The sequence below is a fragment of the Hemicordylus capensis genome, chromosome 3, assembly GCF_027244095.1.
Source record: "Hemicordylus capensis ecotype Gifberg chromosome 3, rHemCap1.1.pri, whole genome shotgun sequence".
In the NCBI taxonomy this organism is placed as follows: domain Eukaryota; kingdom Metazoa; phylum Chordata; class Lepidosauria; order Squamata; family Cordylidae; genus Hemicordylus; species Hemicordylus capensis.
In genome coordinates, this window is record NC_069659.1 from 267,074,344 (window position 1) to 267,098,441 (window position 24,098).

Sequence of the window (24,098 nt, forward strand, 5' to 3'; positions counted from 1 at the left end):
TGGCTACCTTCATGTCGCCTGGTGGCCACCCAGGGACGGGCCTTTTCTGTTGTCGCCCCGAGACTTTGGAACACGCTTCCCGTGGGAATGAGTTCCCCCGTCTCTAGCAGCTCTGTAGAAGTGTCTGAAGACTAATCTTTTTACCCAGACTTTTAAACTTTTTAAATTTTTGATTGTTTGATTTGTTTTAAACTGCATTTAATTGATTTTAATGTTTTGTTTAGTGTTTTGTTGGGAACTGCCCCGAGACCTTGGTTTAGGGCAGTATACAAATACGTTAAAAAAATATTTGCTTTGTAGAAGGAAATTCCAAGGAACATATATCCTGACAGAGGTGGTGATAAGCGTTTGGAGGTAAAGATGATGGTTTCTAAATGCACTTACCCTTTGCAATCATTGTACGTGTAGCCAGTGGTAACACATGCATACTTGTGAAAATGTCTGAAAGCTTTAGTGTTGAATGATCTCTAACCTTTTGCTTACTTCCAGCATCTTTTTGTTTGGTTTCACAGGAGAGGAACAGAAGATTATGGGGGGGTGGACAAAATCTTTCCTTGCAATAGGTATTCCTTAAACTCCATCATGACTTAATCTACCTGGTTACAATAGTCCATGTTAGTCACATAACTGGATCACACATGAATTCTTGGCTGCATCTGTTAGTCTTAAGCAATTCTCCAGGGGTTGCATACTGAGGAATCTGCTTTGCTGCTTAACATTCTGGAAATTGAACCACTTCGTTTGTCCTATATCATTCCTATGATCTCCCACTTTGGAATTTATTCCAGGCCATTAAAACAATGCAGATGTACCATAAGCCATCAAGCGGGTATGAATCGCATTCCTGTTGGGGTGTGGGCTGGCTTACTGTGACTCAACATCTACAGGTATAATCCTCGAGCACCACCACCTTTTTTTTTAAATTCTACCTTGTATAAGAGAGAAGCTCTTTTGTGATTGAACTCAGTGGAGGGCTCAGTTTAATATCTCAATCCATAGTTGAATCTGTATATGCAGCATTGCACATTACAATGAATATAAGCAACTGTTGGGCATGGCTGCATATTCTTTTAGAGTGCTGAATATTTTAAGGGGTACAGGGTACTATACATGTCTTTGAAGGGTTAGAAGTCAAATATTACCAAGATCCCCTCTAACAGCTATTCATTTGGGGAAAGAAAAAAGGAATTAGCCCTCCTTGAGGTAGATATAGTATTGAATCAGAGACAACCCTTTTTAAATTATGTAAACTATGTACTTTGAGCAGAGGCTAAGATATACCTATATTCCTACAAAGTTGCTTCCAGAGATTGTTAAACTCATGCTTGCAGAGAACAAAAGCCCTTGCCGGAACAGTTAATATTTTGTTCTCCTCCCTCTCTCCTTTGCAACTACATACTTATGGGCTAACTTAAACATGAGAGGTATATAAAAAAACTTGTGTAGTATCCCATGATTGGCATTGTTTCAACTGGGTTGCCTGGGCTTTTTAGGTGCTTGGAATGCTGTGCAGGTATCATGTTTACAATGAGGGGTTTTTTTTGTTTAAAATGCTACTGAGAGGAGAAATACACAGTACTTCATCTACATAATGAATGTGTTACTTTGTTAGTCTTAAAAGCTTTAAAAGCAAAATTAGTCAAACCAAAATTTAAAAAGTTGGCTTTGAGATGTACTGAAAAAATTATATAAAGAGAAATGACACTCCTGAAAATAGGGGAGCAGTAGTCAAGTTCAAACACATTAGTACTAATTTTTTATGTAATCGTCAATCTTGGTACTCTCCATACTATAACTAAGTCTAGATTCCTTAGTAGAAATACTGTTTCTGAAATTAATATTGCTAGCATACATCAGTGATTGTTGGATAATCATTTCAAAATTTATATTTCAAAAGTATTAGAAATAAGGATCTTACCCCCCCCTTTTTAAAACAATTTAAAAAGTTTAAATATATGATCTATCATATGCTAAGGCATACTGTTAAAGGTTAGAGGGGGACAGGTGATGAAAAGGTACATATAGCAAAGTGCTGTGGCAGAGACTTTTCAGTAGTTTTGTTTATAATATCTGTACTTTGAATTAAAGAATGTAAAGGGCTAAGTTCCATGTTACACCACACATATGTACTGTATTCAAATTGCTGCTTCAAGGGAAACATGATTTCAGTAGGAGAATTTTACAGGAAATAAGTAGCAGCTGTTTACAGATACAATTAACACTTGGCTTCCCAACTAATATCCATTCTGTGGGGTGGGATTCAGCTGCATGTTTAATCCTCTCAAATAAGTATCTGGAGCCAGTTGCAACATGCCCCTCTGTGACAGGTGTCCAGTCATCCCTTCCTGCTGCTGTTTTTCCTTAAAAGCAGCCACCAATGAGGTGCTTTAGATACACATCTGTGTAAAACAGTTTAGCACTTAAGTCTCTCCAGAAGAGAAGACAAAGCTGGCCTCAGGGTGGCTACTGGATATGAACAGTTACAAAAAACCTTTAATCTTGCCAGGCTTTCAGATGTCCAGGGTTTTTTTTTTTAAAAAAAGTCCTGTTTGTCTATACTATGTTCTTCCACCTGAATGCACAAGGTAATGCTTTTAGCTTGAGATAGCCATGCCCTCACTGCTTTTGTAGGAAGAACAGTAGATAAAGCTGCCATTTTGGCTGTGAAAATCTGCCCTATTTTTATAGAACAAGTCAGGGAATGGAAAAACAGAAGTGTATCCTACGATGCACTTAGGTGGTCCACCTGAAGACTTATCTTTACCATATCCTTGAAGATATTCTTTCCTATGTAGAATGCTTTACACATGTATGGGATACTCATTGTATTAAAGTTTGTTTTTTAAGTGCTATTCTGCTGTTCATCCAAGACATCAGATCTTAAGCATTTGTTCAGCAGCTGCCAGATGATAAAGGAAGTTCTCAGTTGCTGGTGGAAATCGCTTCTGTTTCAGTGCTTCAAAATTAAGTGATGGCTTCTCACCATCATGCAAGACCTCTGTGAACGAGGCAAGATTTGACAAAATTTCTTTCGTCTTCTGTGAAATATCCTATAGACATGAGTTCAGAAGAGAGAGCAAGAAAACATGAATAGTTATGATGGCCAAAGGTGCTTCCTATTACTGTGTTTACCCAACCCCAAGATGAGCCCCCCCGGTCCTTTCCTTTAAATATAGAGGGGTCATCTTGAATGCAGAGTCTTCTAACTTTTTGGCAAGTTTTATTCCACTCTTATACTGCCCCTCCTGAAGTGACTCAGGGCAGTGATACAGGTATAACCTGTATTTAACCTCTATCTTTTAAAGGCATCATCTTCAATTCAGAGTCACCTTCAATTTGGATGAATAAGGGTAATATATTTGGGTGGGAGAGGAAGGAGTTACAACAGTTTATAGGCACCTTTAGCATTCTTCACTTCTACAGTTGCAAGAAGACTGTGGGTGCTGTATAAGTGTCTCAGATGCTCTGCTACCTCAAATTAGGGAGAAGGTTTTTCTCCCATATCCTCATCTGTAACCCTCCCAATTTGCCTAAATATACTCCAAAAAGGAACTTCTAGTCTTGAGTTTCAAGCTCTTGTAAGGGGTGGCCTAATGTTCACAGCACATGCCCCCCACCCCCCACACGCTATCAACCTGCAATGCTACATGCCAGATGCTGGAGTCTGGGTGTTGCTGTAGGGCCTGAGGTGCGGGCTCCCATCCTCCTCTTGTGCATCTTTAAGCAATGAACTGGGCAAGTCATTGGAGATGCTGCTGCAGCTGGAGGTAGCCCTGAACAAAAACTACTGGGTGTATTTCCACTATATGGTCACAATGATCATGCAGTACATACGTGCCCTTGAGAGGTCACAGTGTCATCTCTAGTGCCAGAGAGAGGCTATATCGACATGAAACCCAGGCATGTGATCCCTAGATACGGTGTCATGGCTTCTTGCAGAGCTGAAGGTGTGGACAGTGCTCTCCTTTCAACCCCCCCCTCCCCACTTGTGCAGTCTGGTTGCATTTACACTGTACTTAAGGATTATGTTCAGTAAGTGCTATAGGATAGCAGCTGAAGTTTCCAGTCCAGCCTGGCCCTTTATTCACTGTTGCCAGTTGAAGCCCTGGTCACTGCCCAGTAAAAATGGCTGCCAATCCATAGCCCACAAGCCACTGCTGCCTTTGGAGTGAAAGGAGGCTGTCAGAGGAGGCTGCCTCCCTCATTGCACCTGAAGGGCTCAACTGCTAAATGAAGGAAGCATTCTGCAAAGATGCACATAGGCTTATGATGTAGAACAACAACAAAGAGTGAACAATACACCCTGCATTGAGGAAATACGTCTTCAGTTCAAAGCACTTTGGTTATGGACTTCCATAAAAGCGCCAGGCCAGCTGTGCTGTTGCCCTCAGTTTCCCGCCTTTGCAATAGGAGATGGGACCTCTCTCACATGACTTCTGTGAAGATAGATGACAAGTTTGCCGCAGCAGGCAGACAGCCACGAAGCTATTACCTCATTTAAAAGCCAATTGGATGTAACAAGATATTGTTACACACACACACACACACACACACACACACACAGAGTTAGCTTTACACAAGCTTGGTACCTTGCTTCTCAGAAGCAAGGTCAGGTTACAATGGCTTGGATCCAAAAGCTGCCCTTCCAGTAGTGGAAGGCCTCTTTTGCTCACGGTGGGGCTGCTTCCAACTTCCAAGAAATAAGTTGCATTAGAAATAAGTGACCCTAAATTCAGAGGCATTTTTCCATTTACACAAGCCTCTTTTCAAAAACCTTTATACACTAGAGTCTCTGTGCTACAGCTCCTATCTTCCTTAATAATCATGTTTCTTGTACTGCAATGTACTGCAATGTAAAGCCAGATATGCTGTGGCTCTGTAGTGCAAGAGTTCAGCAAAAAAGCACCAAGTCCTTTCTTCTCCACACTGTTATTTGGATCCAAGCCAATATTTTGCAAATATTCCCTCTTTCCGTATGCCAAAAAGTGTGTTAAAGATTAACATTAAATAAAATGCTTAACCTTAACAACTTGGCTGTTAGATTTGTCTGGATCTTCTGCAGACTGAACAATGAGTTGACCAATTTCCTTGTGCAATTTCCCCATTGTCATTGCCTCTGGGGAGAAAGAAAAGACATAATAATTCACTTCCATCATCGAGTTCAGTAAAAATGCACTACTATCACTCCTACCACCAATATTTATATACCGCTTTTCAACAGAAGTTCTCAGAGAAGTTTACATAAAGATTCCTTGTCTCAAAAGAAGCTCACAATCTAAGAAGTAAACTACTAATGATACAGTACCAGGAACCTAGTGAGAATATGGCTGTGAACAGATGCTAGAGATATCAGAAGGATCTCATCACCACAAAGTAAAGGCAAACTCCTTCTCTTAGATCAGGGTTTCTTTATACCAATATTCAGTAACTATATTGTTGCTGTGTTTGTCAAACCACAGGAGGACTGACAGAACCCCTCTTACTATGTTTTAGCACCCAGTCATTCTTGCTTCTTAAAAGTTTAAGTTTCCTTTTCCAGTCAAGAGGAGTTTTCTGAGTTGCAGCCTCACTTCGCTCATCCAGACTGGATAATCCTGGGGATTAGAAGAGCTGCTCTGTCTTCCTCCCACCACCTCCCCTTCTTGTTGTAACCTTCATTCCCTGTGCCTTCTTCAGCCATGCTGGCCCATTTAATACAACAGTTGAAGAGAAAACTGAACATTAGCTTTGGCAACAACATAAGCACTGAAGGTCACAAGACATATGAGTAACAGATCTGGAACAGAGAGGTATATACTAGCACACTGTCATGGGACTGATCTAGAGAGTAAGGTTTTACTCCATTTTTCAAGGTTAGAAATTTGCAAACATCTCACATTTAATTCTGTCAAAGTGCAAACAAGTTGAAATACAAAATGACATAACCAAACCTTTTGCTTGTTGAGAAATGGTGATTTCATTTTCAGCCAAATTCACATATACATCATAGAGGTCTGGTCTGTTGCTCACTTCAGAGTCTATAAATCCAGCAATGTAACCTAATTGGCAAAGATTTACAATGATCACCAAGTAAGAAAATTTTGTTTGCATCACAACTATTTTCTTGCCTTTTAACTAACTTGCATGCCAAGACTGCATTTCTACTAAATTTTACTGGGATGTAGCCAAATAACATTAGTTATTCAACATAAGTTAGTTGAATTCAACATAAGTTAGTCGAATTCAACATAAGTTAGTCATGATTAATTTGTCTTGTTGATTTCATCGATACTCAAGTCATGACTGAGTTTCTTTGGATACAAGCCTTTGGAATTTACATCATAAGCATTCCATCCCCTCCCAGGAGAGTTCCAGGAACAGGGACACCAGCCACATAACTGAGAATTCCATTACAATAATTCATTTCAAATTAGGAAATCTCCATTTAGTTTTTCCACCCACCTCCCTCCCTAGTTCCTAAAGGGAAGATGGATTGTTTGTTTTTAACACCAAGGGAAGTGAGGACACACTACTTGAACATGATGATTTCCAGATGCTTGATAGGGATCCATCTGAAAATCACAGCTAGCTCATAAAGTTGCTGGTCAGTGCAGCATTAGGGTACCTTCTTTGCAGGTCTAAAGTTAGGCTCCAACAACTATATTTGAAAAGCAGAACATCTGGAAACTGCAGCTCTGAGATCAATATTATAAAATTAGTAGCCATCTGTCCTTTGGTGCTGTTCAGTTCCATTACAGCAAAGGAGAATTCATCCACTATGTTTAGCTGATTGTACCCATTGTTATACCTGGGCACATTTTCAGTGCTTCCAGTTCATCATCATTTAGATGTACGTATGAATGAAGGATTGACCAATCTTGCCGATGCCACACTAAGGCAGGTAGAGTTCTAAAAACAAAACAAAAAAACCAACCTACAGTTCAGACTACCATTTTGCACTGCATCAATAATACAAGAACTCAGATGCATACCACAAGCATTATTGGTGTGAGTCACAGACCAAGAAAAGAAGTTGAATATAAGACACATGCCACAGACGAGACCTGAACACAAAAGAAAGTACGTCTAAATTTTTATTTCATCTGTATGTTGTACCTTGTAAATTCCTGGATGGCTTCTGTTCTAGGATGATACACTACAATTCTTTTCTTTAACATGAGTGCAGTATAGAGGATTACTGTCTCCATTCCAAATTGAGATATTATATCTGGAACAGATAGGGCGGGAATCAGATTTTTATATTATATGACAGCTGATTTCTATACATCTGGCAACATCATAAGCAACAAGTATTTGTAATAACTCTTTAGAATTCTGGTCATATATTAAGGACATTGTAGAACTGGAAAAGGCACAGAATAGGGCAACCAAGATTATTAGGGACCTTTTTTAGTTTAGAAAAAAGACAGCTACAGGGAAACATGAAACAGGTGTACAAAATTAGACTTTGAATGGAGATAGTGATCCCCCCCCCCCCACTTTCTCACAACACTACAACAAAGGGTCATCCCATGAAACTGAAGGCTGGCAAATTTAGGACCAACAAAAGGAAGCACTTTTTCACACAGAACATAATCTTTGGAATTATCTGCCACAGGATCTGGTGGTCCACTGTATGAAACAGGATACTGGTCTGGATGGATCTTGGGCTTGATCCAGCAGAGCTGTTCTTATGTAATGTCATTTTGATTTTGTTTGGCCTCTTAGTTTCCCAAACTATTAATTTATTTTTAGATTGTGAGTCAGGTCTAACAACTTTTTTTTTTAATGCTGCAAGCCAGTCCAAGTCAATGGGATAGAGTAGGATCTGAAACAAATAGTCCACTCACATAGTACAGTGAGGTAGAAGACTGGACTGTACCACTCCAATCTGAAGATGAGGAGCCACATGTTTGGATGTCCCCACACATTGAAGAACTCTTTGCAAAAAGAAAACCAGGAAGGCAAGGAGTTGGGCCAGAACTCTTTTCCTCATGTTTTTAATAATTGTAGAAAGCCTATTTTATTTTTAAATACAGGATTCAAATGTAGTATGCCCTACCTGTAGTTTGAAGTAGCACAGTCTATTCCACCAGCTTATAGTGGTGCACATAGCTTGGGTGTGGTGCCACCACAACTATTTTCCATTGAGAAGTGTCCATTTCTCTAAGACCAGACTAGTGGGAAACTACACCTCCAGACTAGGAGCATGATCCTTTTTAAAACTGTAATGTTCACATTGCAAAATCATTCTTAGCAACATGTTATGCAGAGATGATAGACTGATGTGGTGGAATTCTGGCCTGTACCACTTCAGAGTATAGGTGGGGAGTGACATTTGAGTATTCTCCACATAAAATACACCCTGCATTGAGGAAATACATCTGAGAGATGTATCCTCCCGAGGCGATCGTTTCTGCCAAGCAGGGATTACAAATACACACACATGCGCGCGCACACACTTCTGCCTTCAGTCTTTGAAGTTCAGAGTTCTCCAACTTCGTTCCTTAGGAGGCCCTTTCACAGCTGTATGTGAGAAGTGATCCACCATGCTACTGACTGTGCAGAGGTCAGGACACATCAGCAATCGTGACAATGGTTTCACTCTCCATGCATTTAACACACACTGGGCAAGGAGGTGAACATGTCCAAGGGACATTGATGGGCAGATAATCTCCAAAGGGGTTTCCAGAACAAGGAGAAGCCTCCAATGCTGCTTTTGACCTAAGGACCAAGCATTCAAGATTACCAGGCTACAAAATATGCAGCACAACCCTAATTTTAATATTGTTCACTTTTATTTTGGGGTTCAATTCCAAGTAAACTTACTGAGAAATAAATGCAATCAAAACAAACTGAGATTAGGTCCAAGTAATCATGTATGAAATCACGCCTTTCGAAGAATTACCCCTCACCTTTGATCGAGCCTGCAAGATAAGCTTTTCTGACATCAAAATCTTTGCTGAGAAAAGACCCATTTTCTTCACTCTGGCAGATGCCCTTTGTAAGAACAGAAATATAGCTCTCCATCATTTTCACAGGACTCCCATATTTCAGGTATATTCTGAAAAACACAAGTCTCCATCTTTTTAATTTACATAAACACATGTTGTTGTTTTTAAATGGACTCTCTAGGACAATTGTCCTAGAACAGAATCACTGTTGAGTATCCATAGTGCTTGCTCAAGGGGAGCTCTCAGGAGTAGGGGAAACATGGAACACATTTTTGGGGGTGGATGGGGTGGAGTTTACATTAACTGAGCAGAGGCACCTCCTACATTCAGTTGGGACTGCATACAGCTGGAAGGTGCCTCCACCCAGTTGCCAGGAATTTCCTCTTCCGCCTGCAACTAGCCATGCTGCATCCCATGGCACTGCTGAGAGTTCATCAGGTTCAAAAATGCCTGGGTGGGGGTGGTGCTGCAGTGAAGAGAAGCGAGCAGAGAAAGTGTCTTGCACAATGGTCCAAGTACCTCTGTGGATGCTACTTAGTGTTCATTTACGTGTATCACAATTCAGCACTTTGAGATTCACACACAAGCTTGTCTTTCTGAATTCTATGGCTAAGTTGTAATCCTCTTTGGATTTCCTGCTTTTCCAAATCACTTGAGACTATACAACGGAAAGCAGCAGTCTGTAAGAACCTAGAGATCTTGGAGGCTTTCAGGTCCAAGGATACATATCCCATGGCTAGTTGGAAAAGTTATTTTAAAATGTACTGAAAGGAAGTCACTATTTGCTGCACATACTTGTTTGTAGCCTAGTTCTCATTCAGAAAATAAACCTGTGTCCGGGCAATGTGACTGAATGCTCTTCTATATCATTGCCACCCTTGCTACACACATGTGCACTTATGCTTTTAGGCCAACATGGAAATTGCTCTAAACTGAATTTGCAAAAATGAACAGATAGACCACGGTCTAGACAGAGGCAATGTCAACATTATGATACCACAGAAGCACAACAGAATCAGAGGCAAGGCTCTTGAAAAATGAGAGAAAGTTGATTTGTAAAATGCAGAGGCACAATGTAAAGTGTGCCAATTAGCAACCTTGATACACTCCTGGTTGGGCAGGTAGTGAAGACAGCTCCCAGAATGAGATAAGGAAGAAGGAGAAGTGAGCAAGTGAAGACTGCGATATCCTGGAAGTAGGCGGGTATTGCAAAGTAGACAGAAGAGGGGAGAAGAAATGGGAGAGGGAGAAAGAGGAGAGAGATTAAAGAGAAGCTTTGACTCCTGTCTTCAGAATGCTGATTCCTGCACAGTGCCAAAAAGGTGACTTCCACCCTCTTAGAGCTCCCAGCCACAAAGATTCTACCAAAGCAGCAGGCAACGGGTTGCTGGTATAGCACCAAATTTCAAGCTTTGTGGCACTCTGCATGCCCACAGCTAGCAAAGGGAGCACTGCATTTCCCCTAGTCATCAGGCAGAGAGGCTGGCTCAAGGTGTTGGGGTCGAGTGCTCCCCTTTTAAAGCTAGGGTGGGTGTGGACTCAGAGCTCTGGCCCTTGTGGCTCATTGGGTCTGGTGCCTGTTGCCTTCACAGGAGCTCCAGGACAGCTGCCACCGCTCCTGGTCTCTATCTTCCAGGGTTCCCTCTTCTGGGGCAGCCCTTGCTAGTCTGGCCCCTCATCATCAGCCGGCCGGTCTTCATATAATACTGAGATCTTGCGGGTAATCCTGTGAGCACTGTTGATCTCGCGAAAGTCCGCCGCGAAATCTAGCGAGGCAAACCTGCATCTCGCAAGACCTCTCCTTCCCCAGATGACGCTAGGTCATCTGGCCAGGTAAGCCAGAGTGGTCTGCTTGGGCCTCTGAGGGGCCATGTTGGGAGGTTGGAGGCATGCCAGACGCCCCTGAGTGAGGGCTAAGGGAGTCACTGCTGCTTCTGGATGCGGGCAGGCATCAGGGGCTATCGGTGGGACCCTGACACAAGGATTCCTTTCAGAACTCCAGAGACTCTCAGGCAGTCAAGCACAGGGAGCAGCCTGTGGCAAGCTTACTCAGAAAGAACGGGGTAGTCTTCAAATACTGTGTCAGGACATCGGGCTTCATCATCATCATCATCAACTGCTACAAATATTTATTTACTGCTTTTCAACAAAAGTTCTCAGAGCGGTTTACATAGACAAAATAATAAAGATGCTTTCCTGGTCCCAAAGGGCTCAACATCAAAAAGAAACATAAAGTAGATGCCACTAGCAGATACTGTAGGGATGCTGTCCTAGGGCTGGACAGGGACAATTGCTCTTCCCCCGCTAAATATAAGATAATAACCACTAAAAGGCATTTCTTTGCTCAGTTAGCAAGGGTTGAAGTACCAGGCGGTACGTCCGGTATTTCCAGCCAAAGAAGAAGGGGCAGCAAGGAGGTACGCTGCTGTCCTGAGGCATTTTACAAAACTCCAGCACCAGCCGGGGGGCGGGGGGGATTAGGGGGAGGGGGAAGTGCACCCTCCCCCGCCCTTAAAGTCCTACCCCCCACCCCTTCAAGCCACCTCCTCCTGGTTCCGTGCACATCCCTACTGCTTTATATCCAAGCACAGGCCAACTTCCCTCCTGGCACCTAGTGCCTGTCCATGCTTTCTTCAGCCTTGCTTCTACAGGAAGAGAGCGTTTATGTACGTATCTCCCCAACTAGAATATCAGGGAGAAGGTTTTTACCCAGCCTTCTCCCCATGAGATATGAGAGACATCCCCCCCATTCTCTGAAATGTCAGCTTGCCCTGTCTGTGTGTGTGCTCGCATGGGAATGGAATGGGAAAACAGAGCTTAGTTCCATCAGAATTCTCTCCTTGAGCATTACACTTGACTAGCTAGAAGTCCATGCTTTCTAGATTTACTTTATTAATATACAGAGCAAAAAAACACAATAACCATGGCACAAATTAGCACAGCAGAAGAGTACTAAAATAACAAAAGCCATACATGCTACTTCTAAAATTCTAGACCAATAGGAGCACATGCTTTCTAATTTTTTAAAATAAAATGCAATATATATATTACTTTATAAAAGCATTTGATCCACAAAACATACAATTAGTTTATAAGCAACTCTTAATATGCCAAGTGCTTTACAATTCTAATTTCATCAAAAGGTGATCATTTACATTTTCCATATATGTTACATGAATCATGGGGTTGGTAAGGAAACTCTCAAAAGTCACTGTTCTGAAGCAAACCTAATCATTTAAACTGGCTTAAAGTTGTCCATTATATAGAAATAGGGAATAAATAATTCCAATTATTTCTACACCTAAATACTGTTTGCAATAATATATCTTGGTATATTTTCATATCATTAAGTAACTGAAAATGTGATATCATTTTGGCAAAACAAGGAATTCTCTTTTTAAACTGGCACCTGATAAGACACATACATTGAGGCATGCCCTTTTAAGATAAAAGTTCTCTCTCAAGTCAAAAGTTATTTAGTGGCTGCTCCATAACTATTGTTCTCTGGGCAGATATGTGGGAGTGTCTCCAAGATAGCATTGGTATGGATACTTTTTGTAAATACATTATTAAAAATAAGCCAACAGTTCATTTAAAGATCTGTTGCACACTTCAGGAGCGCCGTGGTAGTGGTGGGGACACACTTTTCTAAGTGAGCTGGTTTGGACAATATTGTTCGACCACTCACATAAGAGTGCGAGGAAGAGAATATGCATGCACATATTCCCCCTGTGCAGTGTACCATCCCCTCTACTCACCTGACAGGCAGAATATCCAAACTGCTGCTAATCTCACAGTAAAAATACTGTAGTATATAAGGCTTAGTCAGACTAATGCCCTCTCATGGAAGTACATTATATTCATACGGTGGGGGTGGGTGGATTTTTTGCCAGTTCGCCCTTCTTTTTGCTGTCACCAATGCTCTCCAAAAGAAAAGAAAAAGTCAGCGATGAACATTGCCTCTCCTCCTTCATGCAAGCCAAATGTACTTCTACAGGAACAATATTAGTCTGTATGTGGGCCTTATTATTTTAACCACCTAGTTAGGAATGGTCCAAACATTCCACTCCCTCTGACTATGCAGGGATGAGAAAATGTCCTAACTTGACAAAGAGGCACCTGCTGTGACCCTGCTAAGTGGACAAAGAGGCACGTTTCAAAGTGGTGATTCTGTTATCTGTAGCAGGGGAGGAGTAACTGGCCCTATTGAGACCCAGCACAGTGCCTTCCAGTGGCTGTTGCTGGTGTCAATTGTGTGCATCTTTTTAGACTGTGGGCCCTTTGGGGGAAGGGAATAATCTCCCCCCGCCCCTTAAACTACTTTGAGAACTTTTTCTGGTTGAAAAAAGTATACAATAGTAACCGTTACACATGTTGTGAGCCACCACGAGCAGTAGTGTACTCCAGGGGCAGGGTATAAATATTTTAAATAAATAAAATGATCCTCTTCGTGCAATGGACTCTTCGTGGTCCATGGATTAAAAACCTTTTGATCAGTCAACTAAATGTAGCACCTCCTCTAGTATACATAGGAAGCTGCCATATACTGAGTCAGACCACAGGTTCATCTAGCTCAGTATTGTCTACACTGACTGGCAGCAGCTTCTCTAAGATTGGAGAAACAAACCTGATATACATACCTACAGAGTATCCTAGTGAAGGCCGCGTATTTCTCTGGGTTAAAGTCTTTGGTTGTCAGGACAATGGAAAAATGGGTGACCTATCAAATACAGAAGGATATAAAGAGTTACTTTATATACACTATTACTATGTTGTATTACATAACCGATTACAAGATATTACAGCAATGCCAGGAGCATCTGACAGATTGGATAGCATGGAAATATAGCAAATGAAATAGATTTGTTCTTCATCCATTTTCACTGAATTAGAAGTTCAGTGTTCTGAACTATATAAGAATAGCTGCTTTTTCCTATCCTCCATTAATCCCACAAAAACTGCAGGAAAGGGAGAAGTGGAGGAGGGAATCACCTGAAAGATGGGAAAGCGTGGCAGTTTTCCCCTTTGGGACAAATGAGCAACACAAAAGGCTACTTTGTATTTCCGGCTATGAAATAAGCCACAAGCATCCTGAAATGGGAATGCGTCTGGGGTGTTGGAGGAAGCCAAACAAGCATCAGATGGAACTTCCACAGACAATCCTGCAATGGTCCTGAAAGCAAGTAGCCAGCAGGAAAATAACTACAGACCTGTACAATAGTGTTCCTGTCTATGGTCAATGTATATTACATCATTCTTCCTTCTCTCCTAACAGTACTTTATTTCCTTCACGTTTGTTTTTAAGAAGTCTTGCTTGTGGAATAGCTTGTTGGAATTTTTCAGTCAGTTTTTTCAGGGGACTATTGTAGTACAATCAGTTATCTATTAATAGATTCAGTCATACATTATCTTGAAACATCCAACTACTTTGGAGCCAAGAGAGTTATTTAGGTGATAATCAGGCTCTCCCATCCCAAGGTCTTAACCTCTACAAACTGCCTATGAATGAGTGGCTGGAGAAGCCTGGTAGCTAACTTGTGCCCCTCCCCACCAGCCCAGGCAGTCATATTGTAATACTGGAGACCATATTATGCTTTCCACATTGCACTTTGAATTTCAGGCAGGTTTTCCATGAAAAGTATACACTGGTGGAATGATGCTGCTCCTAAAGATCTGAGAGGAAGAAAGCGTACTGTGGCTTTTATTATCGTATATACCAGGGGCTCCCAACAGTGGGTGCTAGTACCCCAGGGATACTCGAAGGGTTCCCAGGAGGCATTCAGAACCCTCCTGCCTCCCCACAATATTTGTTCCCCCTCTGAGAACTATCGGCTTGAAGCTGATGCATCCTCAGTGATACACATGCTGCAAAAAAAGGGGGAAGGAAGAGAGAGTGAAGACCCTCTTCTTCTGGTCCTGATTGGCTGGCTACATAAAATTCAGCACACCCTTCTCTTCAGCTTGACTGACAGGATTAAAAAAATAAGCACCGAGTATGCCCACTGAAATTTATAGGATAAACTTGTTCCATTAATTTCAATAAGACTGCTTATGTGTAATTTAATATGGGAGCCAGTGACTGTAGTAGCCTGTCTCCCCAACTGTAACCATGTATATATATGTATAGATACAGACACTCACATTCAAATATTACAGTTACGAGACTGGCTATTCCAGTCACTGGCTGTTTTACATCCAGATTGTTACTAATAAGAAATCTGAATGAAAATGTTGTGTCAAGTTTATTTGTCCTATTAATTTCAATGGGAATACTCAAGAGTAACTCAGTCTAGAAGTAATCCAGTGACTGGAGTATATACACATACACCCCACAACTTTTGGGGGTACCCGAGCTGAAAGGTTGTGAAAGAAGGAGCTCACTTTTTTTTTTTAAAGAGTGAGAACTCCCAACATACACAGTAGCCACATTAGGCATGTATTTAGAATCTCTTATTTTTTCATGAAATGCATACACACACACTTTTTCAAGTTTACACAGTTCAGACATCAGCGTTATCTGCCCAATGCTCATAAATCTCATTAGTAAGCTTATAGGCAGAGTGGAAGGATGTACAGAATAAGATCCTTCTATATCAAGTTCACTTACCTTGTTCAATGTTGAAGAATCTGTAACTTCCATGGTTGTAACATAGAACCACGTCAGTCTGTACTGCCCAAATACAAAAGTGTGAAGCTCTTTGTTTTCATCTGTAAGGCAGCATTTTCTTAACAAGAGATTCCTTCGTTCAGCTGATGTAGAAGGGTAACACCAGACCCACAGAGCATCTCCATTGGTGTCTTTTTCTATGGTGGAAAGATGTTCACTGTGAGAATGCCAACAGTAGCAAGTTGATTGGTTAATCAGATCAGTTCACTACAATCACTGCAACACCTGCATTCTACACATACTAAATATATTAGTTCTACTCACACCTGTTATTTAAAGCTTAAACCAGTGCTACCATTTTAAAAAGCTATATTGCAATTTATATTATTTACAGATATATGAAAATGATACTCACCCCAGATATTCTGGAGTAACCTTATTAAAAATTGAAGCTACTCTTGAGTAACTTCCATATTTTTTTTTAAAAAACTATTAACTAGATAAAGAATTAATGGACTTCCTAAAATGTCAGTGTAGAAAAACTCTACATTCTGACTATCAGACCACATTTATCTAGAAGCCAAAAGTGCTTATCATTACAAGAATGTGTATACAACTTTTCACTATAAAAAGTTCACAAAGCAGTTTACACAGAAAAGGAAATAAGATGGTTTCTTTTCCCAAGAGGGCTCATAAACTAAAGATTTATATTATAATATGTTACAGTTCAGTTAGAAAGCGGTCTAGTTGTCCATACACAACATTCAGTTTTTTTTGTTTTATAAACATGACAAGGATGAGACGAGGATTGCAAATATATTTATCTAGATACCCATGATTTTATAGGTTTTTTTTAAAAAACGAATAAGCAAGAGAGACGACAAACACACACCCTGGTGCTCAATATTACTGAATCCAGAGTAGTTAACCTGCCCTTATCTCGAATCACAATCTATCTGCAGCTTTCATTCGTAACTCACTAAAAAGGTGGGAAAATCTACCCTTTGATCGCTCGCCCATCAAAGGGTCTTGAACAGGCCGCAAAGGCAACGTCCATTCTCTAGTCCGAGAAAAAAAGGAGAGAGGAAGACGAAAACTATCCCCTCCCTGTTGTTCCATCAAGACACGAGCTACCGCCTGCTCTCAAAAGGGAAACGGGATACTTCAATGGGAATGTGCGAGGTTGTGGGGAAATAATACCATCCTAACATTCATTTTCCTACAGAGGGTGGTAGGAGACAGAAAGCGAGCTTACCAATCAGTCCCACACCCAACAGCAGCTGAGCCTCCGTCTCTGCCATTTTCTGCGCCCTCCTTCCAGAGAGCCCGGCCCTCCTCTGGGACCCCGCCTCTTGCCCGAGAACCTTGCTTAGCCCCATCACGAGCCACATAGACAGCGGAGAAAGTCTAGAGTAGCAAAAACATTCCGTTTCCGGTTTGTATTGATCTCCATTTTAAGTGGTGATGAGTGGTGAAAGCCCCAACGTGTTTGCAAAGCGACTAGAGCACAAGACGCCTACACTTTAGCTGAAAGCTGGCTTTGTCTTTTTTTGAAGAAACGATGGAGGTGGCAATTCCACTTGATTTACCTTTCCTGTAATCCATATTTTTTTGAGTAGGATATATTTTGCTGTACTCATGTTACCCAGTTTTCAACAGGAATGTGTGGTTATTTTAGGCGATTTAGGGACTTAAAGACATTGTTAAGAGAAATGAGTTCACTTGCAACATCAGCATAACTTACTAGGTAATTGTTCCGACGACTGCCTCCATCTTAATAACAGATGTTTTCTGCCTAGTTTTGCAGTGTCTGTGGCACAGTCTTTCACCAATAAAGATCAAGGAAGTGGAAGGAAGCTGCCATATACTGAGTCAGACCCTAGGTCCATCTAGCTCAGTGTTGTCTACACAGACTGGCAGTGGCTTCTCCAAGGTTGCAGGCAGGAATCTCTCTGTCCTGTCTTGGAGATGCTAGGGAGGGAACTTGGAACCTTCTGCTCCTCCCAGAGCGGCTCCATCCCCTGTGGGGGATATCTAACAGTGCTTATACATCAAGTCTCCCACTCATATGCAACCAGGATGGACACTGCTTAGCTAAGCGGACAAGTCATATTTGCTACCACAAGACCAGCTCTCTTCTCAAAGTTCTTAAAGCCTTTATTAAACCACTATCATTTCCAGCTCCCAACTGAAATGTGAGGATCAAAGAGGGTAGCTGTAATTTCATTTCAGTCTGTACTATGAACATACTGGACAATACTGCAGTATTGTTTGTCATAAGCCTCTCTCTCTTTCAGCCTCCCATTCTGCAATATGGGGATGTAAACAGTGGACTACATCACATTACACGGTTGCCAATTATTCATCCTCATAAGTGAGCAATATGGGGATAAGAAATTGGCATAGGCCTCTCCAGATCTTAGATCTTGCGATATGGGCTAGATAACTCATTTTATTTTTTTATAATATTTACTTCCCACCCCTCCAGTGCAATTCTGCTTGAGGTGGCTCACAACAACAAAATAAAAAAAAGTATAAAGTTAAAAACAAAACAGTAAAACAAATAAAGCCAGACAGTATAAATTTAATACATCAATTAAAAAGAAAAGTTTGGGCGGTAGAGAAGTTCAATAAATAAATAAATAAAACAGACCCAATTAAAAACTCATCAAACTGTAGTAAAAGATATTAAAAAGTCTCACTAAACAAATGAAGCATCTCTAAACAAACAAGATATTTTTCTTTTAGAAAATCTTTTTAATAGAGCTCTCATATCATTTGCCATGTGGCAGCTATTATACTAGACAATTAATTCATCCACTAGGATAAGAGACATTTTTATAAACTCTCAAAACAGTCCTGTTTCCCCCAAACAGGAAAATTTTAGTGTGAAAGAGCATGAGTTTCTTCTCTCTTTTTGTTTATACAATGGAGAGTAAGGTGACACACTACTGCCTAATCACAGTAATGATTAAGAACTAGATTTCTGCATTGTCTTCTATGAACAACTGTTATTCTTACCTAACAAGAGGTAGTCATAAAACCTGAGATGAAGATAAAGGAATTAACAATCTAGTACTTTCTTGTACAAGTGGTTGGCCCTATCTATTATTGTTATTATTATTTAGGATAGTTATGTACCATTTTTTAACAACAACAAGTCCTCTCTGGGAGTAGATCTAGGGTTCTTACAGGCAGCAGTGAAAGTGTGATATTAAAGACCCATCTTTTTAGCCTGGCTTTTACTGATATTTAGTTTTAATGTTAATTTTCATCTCCTTTTAAATTGTTTTTGATTTTAATCAGTATGTATTTTTTGTTTTAGTGTAAATCGCCCTGGGCCACTTTGGGAAGGGCAGTATAAAAATTGAATGAATGAATGAGAATGAATGAGTTTATTTAGCAAAAGAGATGAGAAGATGGTTTCCTGTCTCAAAAGGGCTCACAGTCTAAAGAGCAATACAGGGGAGACACCAGCAACAACCACTGGAGAATTGCTATGCTGGGTTGAAAAGGGACAGGTGCTCTCCTCCTGCCAAATATAAGAAATCTACCACTTTAAAAGCTTCCTCTCTGACTAGTGAGCAGGTTAGACTGGTTCTCAGTGTTTTATTAGCCTGCCCAAAAAAGAGCATCCCATCTTGTTGAGGCTGGGCAAAAAAGCAGTGGTAGAGCTCAGCATGAATGTTCAGGCCAGTCATTACATGGATTTAATAGTTATTCCCTCTCCTCAGGGAACTGCAGACCTGTGATAAGATGAAAAGGGATGGTTCATAATTGCAGTCTGGAGGTACTTCCGAATCTGCTGCTACGGTCGGATGCTCATATGGGTGAGATGGCAGGGGTGCCTTTTACCAGCGGAGTCTGCTGTGGCCTTTTTTGGAGAACAGACCTAACCAAGGTCATTCATGCCTAACAGCATCCAGTTTGGACTACTGTAATGTATCCTGCAAGGACTGTGAAATTACCGATCTCCTAGCAAAACTATATAACATGTCCCTACAATCGGGCTCTGTACCAGAGGACTGGAAAGCAGCCAATGTGACTCCAATTTTCAAGAAGGGATCAAGGAAATTACAGGCCAGTCAGCTTAACTTCAGTGCAGGGTAAATTGATGGAAAGCATACTTAAGGACAAAATTGTTAAGCATATAGAAAAACAGGCCTTGTTGAAGGAGAACCAACATGGCTTCTACAAAGGAAAGTCCTGCCTCACTAACCTTTTGGGGTCCTTTGAGAGTGTCAACAGGCATGTGGATAAAGGTGATCCGGTTGACATAGTATACTTGGACTTCCAAAAAGCTTTTGATAAAGTTCCCCATCAAAGGCTCTTGAGTAAACTTAGCAGTCATGGAATAAGGGGACAGCATCATGTGTGGATCGGTAACTGGTTGAAGGACAGGAAACAGAGAGTAGGAATAAATTGACAGATTTCACAATGGAGTGAGGTAGGAAGTGGGGTCCCCCAGGGATTGGTACTGGGACCAGTGCTCTTTAACTTATTCATAATTGATCTAGAAGTTGGGGTTACCAGTGAAGTGGCCAAATTTGCAGATGACACTAAACTATTTAGGGTAGTGAAATCCACAACGGATTGTGAGGAACTCCAAAAAGATCTCTCTAAACTGGGGGAAGTGGGCAACAAAATGGCAAATGTGGTTCAATGTAAGCAAGTGTAAAGTGATGCACATTGGGGCAAAAACCACCAGACATTCACAAATATGCTGATGAGATCAGAGCTGTCAGTGACTGACCAGGAGAGAGATCTTGGGGTCATGGTGGACAGCTCATTGACAGTGTCATCTCAGTGCGTGGCAGCTGTTAAAAAAGCTAATTCCATGCTAGGAATCATTAGGAGGGGGCTTGAAAACAAAAATGCTAATATTATAATGCCCTTATACAAATCTATGGTGCGGCCACATCTGGAGTACTGCGTACACCTTTGGTCACTGTATCTTAAGAAGGACATTGTAGAACTGGAAAAAGTGCAGAAGTGGGCATTCAAGATGATCAGGGTCCTGGAGCACTTTCCTTATGAGGCAAGACTACAGCATCTGGGGCTCTTTACCTTGCAACAGAGGCGACTAAGGGGAGACATGATCAAAGTGTATACAATTATGCATGGAGTGGAGAGGGTAGACAGAGAGAAATCTTTCTCCCTCTATCACAACACTAGAACCAGGGGTCACCCCATGAAACTGAAGGTTGAAAATTTAGGACAAAAAAGCGGAAGTACTTTTTCACACAGCGCATAATTAATCTATGGAATTCTTTGCCACGGGATGTGGTGATGGCCACCAGCTTGGATGGCTTTAAAAGGGGCTTAGACAGATTCATGGAGGGCAGGTCTATCAATGGCTACTAGTCTGATGGCTATGGGCCATCTTCAGCCTCAGAGACACGATGCCTCTCCATATCAGTTGCAGGGAAGCAACAGCAGGAGAGAGGGCATGTACATAGCTCTTGCCTGTGGGATCCCCAGAGGCATCTGGTGGGCCACTGTGTGAAACAGGATGCTGGACTAGATGGACCTTGTACCTGATCCAGCAGGGCTGTTCTTCTTCTTCTTCTTCTTCTTCTTCTTATTTACATTTTCTATCCCGCTCTTCCTCCAAGGAACCCAGAGCGGTGTACTACATACTTAGGTTTCTCCTCACAACAACCCTGTGAAGTAGGTTAGGCTGAGAGAGAAGTAACTGGCCCAGAGTCACCCAGCTAGCATCATGGCTGAATGGGGATTTGAACTCGGGTCTCCCTGGTCCTAGTCCAGCACTCTAACCACTATAGAAACATTTTTCCAGATGAATTATTTTCTTACAAGGAACAGATTTGATTTTATAGTAGTTTAACCTTCATGGCTTCTCCCAAAGAATCTTGAAAATTGTACTTCAATGAGGGAGTTAGGAACTCTGTTAGCATTCTTCCTTATCTATTCTCACAGAGAATAAGTCATTCTTAGAAAGAGGGAGTGATAAAATCAGTGCAGTTCTATATGTAGGTATGTTTACCTTGCCTTTTTATTTTTATTTTTTAGAATGACTGAAAGGGGGTTTCTGTCAGTTTTGGATGCTGATTATCTGAATCTATTTCAATCTGGTATTAGGCCGTTTTGGGAATGGTCTTGGTCATCCTCGTCAGTGATCTGTACCAAGAGTGAGACAGGGGAGCACAACCCCCACTCAGCAGCTTTTGATACCACCTGGCCCCAGTCATAGGAACATAGGAAGCTGCCATATACTGAGTCAGACCATTGGTCTATCTAGCTCAGTATTGTCTTCACAGACTGGCAGTAGCTTATCTAAGGTTGCAGGCAGGAATCTCTCTCAGCCCTATCTTGGAGAACCCAGAAAGGGAACTTGAAACTTTCTGCTCTTCCCAGAGTGGCAGCTCCATCCCCTGAGGGGAATATCTTACAGTGTTTACACTTCTAGTCTCCCATTCATATGCAACCAGGGTAGCCCCTGCTTAGCTAAGGGGACAAGTCATGCTTGCTATCATAAGACCAGCTCTCCTCTCAGTCCAGAAACGAATTTCAAAAGCAAACCATTGTTAGAAGGTCAGGGATTCTCCCTGTGTTCGTTTTCTTGGTTAGGTAGTTTACACCAGGCAACAGTATCACACTTTCAAACAGAGCTTTATTAAAGTTTGCTAGCAATCAAAGCTCACTGGATGCGGCTGCACACTCTGTAGTTTCTACATCTCTTTTATATTAAGATAACAATACATTCCACACTTGCGCATTGCATACAAGCCTATATATTCGCTTTTAACTCAAAAGGTCTCAGATGCTTTCAAGTGTGACATCTCTCACCCACACTCCTCAAGGGATAGGCTTGTTTGACCACAATCTACAGGTGAAACTCGGAAAATTAGAATATCGTGCAAAAGTCCATTAATTTCAGTAATGCAAATTAAAAGGTGAAACTGATATATGAGACAGACGCATTACATGCAAAGCGAGATAAGCCAAGCCTTAATTTGTTATAATTGTGATGATCATGGAGTACAGCTCATGAAAACCCCAAATCCACAGTCCCAGAAAATTAGAATATTACATGGAACCAAGAAGACAAGGATTGAAGAATAGAACAATATCGGACCTCTGAAAAGTATAAGCATGCATATGTATTCAGTACTTGGTTTGGGCCCCTTTTGCAGCAATTACTGCCTCAATGCGGCGTGGCATGGATGCTATCAGCCTGTGGCACTGATGAGGTATTATGGAAGACCAGGATGCTTCATTAGCGGCCTTCAGCAATTCTGCATTGTTTGGTCTCAGGTCTCTCATCCTTCTCTTGGCAATGCCCCATAGATTCTCTATGGGGTCAGGTCAGGCGAGTTTGCTGGCCAATCAAGCACAGTACACTGTATACTTTTCAGAGGTCCGATATTGTTCTTTTCTTCAATCCTTGTCTTCTTGGTTCCATGTAATATTCTAATTTTCTGAGATTGTGGATTTGGGGTTTTCATGAGCTGTACGCCAAGATCATCACAATTATAACAAATTAAGGCTTGGCTTATCTCGCTTTGCATGTAATGTGTCTCTCTCATATATCAGTTTCACCTTTTAATTTGCATTACTGAAATTAATGGACTTTTGCATGATATTCTAATTTTCTGAGTTTCACCTGTATTTCTACCCTCCCCATAGCCGAGCACCTTCAAGGCAAGGGACAGAACATACCAGATATGAAAGCACCATCTATCTTAGCTAACAACTTCTTTTCACTGCTCAAGCACATTTTCAAATATCTTCTTACACCACGATCTGTGGACCAGTGTTCTCTCTAATTGTTTTCCTCTGTGTGCAGAATTTTTGTTCTGGACGGCAATATCAAGGCAGTGTGTGTACCCATGCATTCAGAGTGGGACCTTTCTGATTTAACCCGAGCAGGATCTAAAATTAACTGAGCGGACAGCAAAAAACATGAGTACGCGCATATACTCACGCCTTAGAGGGAAAACTGCTGTGGACCACCAATCATGGTTTCCTTTTGAATTTTGTTTCTGGAGTGGAGCACCCGTTGTAGTGGTTTCTCCATTCCTTCTTGGGGGCTAGGCTCCACAAGGTGATGCTGGGAGACTAGACTTGCTTCTCATGGGAATTGTTCTGTGGCTGCACCAATCTCTGGCTATCACAAGATTTAATGAGAGAAATCACCAGCATTTTAAATATATCTCGGAAGCAGCCAAGATTAGTCACTGTCTGAACAACATTCATGATGTGAAAACACAACTTCAAATCCCGATTCAGCCACGAAGCTCAATGACTGGGTGCCTCTGGGCCAGTCGCATATCTCTCAGCCTAATCTACCTCACAAGGTTGTTGTGAGGATAAACATAACCATGCACGCCACTCTGGGCTCCCTGGAAAAAGAGTAGGATATAACTGTAAATAAATAGAATAATAAGAAACAATGTAAGTATATAGCGTTAGGAAAAGCATTACAGACCGAGAATCGCAAGCCTAAACATACAGATTACGGCCGGTCAACACAACTACAGATCTGGCTGGGCTCGAACTCGCCAAACGGCCACTCTCAGAGGGGACCGCCGGCG

General features: G+C 41.4%; 1 protein-coding gene across 10 annotated transcripts; it reads right to left on the reverse strand.

The window, feature by feature from the left end:
* Window positions 1-963: 963 nt before the first annotated feature.
* On the reverse strand, window positions 964-24,086 carry DENND10 (DENN domain containing 10). Of its 10 annotated transcripts, none has more exons than XM_053304208.1 (11): window positions 23,489-24,086; window positions 19,760-19,926; window positions 16,796-16,947; window positions 15,541-15,737; window positions 13,574-13,653; window positions 8,895-9,043; window positions 7,096-7,207; window positions 6,788-6,888; window positions 5,931-6,038; window positions 5,022-5,116; window positions 964-3,050 (listed from the first exon to the last, which is right to left on the reverse strand). In XM_053304208.1, the coding sequence occupies exons 2-11, from the start codon at window positions 19,816-19,818 to the stop codon at window positions 2,874-2,876; spliced, it is 1,230 nt and encodes a 409-aa protein (XP_053160183.1). In that variant the 5' UTR covers window positions 19,819-19,926; window positions 23,489-24,086; the 3' UTR covers window positions 964-2,873. The 10 variants fall into 10 exon arrangements, with proteins under 10 accessions (XP_053160183.1, XP_053160181.1, XP_053160182.1 ...); XM_053304206.1 differs by having other exon boundaries at window positions 15,541-15,757; window positions 23,993-24,029; XM_053304207.1 differs by lacking the exon at window positions 23,489-24,086 and adding an exon at window positions 21,078-21,203.
* Between the last annotated feature and the right edge of the window lie 12 nt (window positions 24,087-24,098).

Coding starts and splice junctions, on each gene's coding strand:
- DENND10 (XM_053304206.1), bottom strand. CDS start 24,014: ATGTTTAGGCTTGCGATTCTCG. Junction 16,948..19,759: donor CTCTCAAAGGACCCCAAAAG/GTTAGTGAGGCA, acceptor TTGCTACTCTAG/ACTTTCTCCGCTGTCTATGT. Junction 5,117..5,930: donor CATTTCTCAACAAGCAAAAG/GTTTGGTTATGT, acceptor CTTTCTCCCCAG/AGGCAATGACAATGGGGAAA.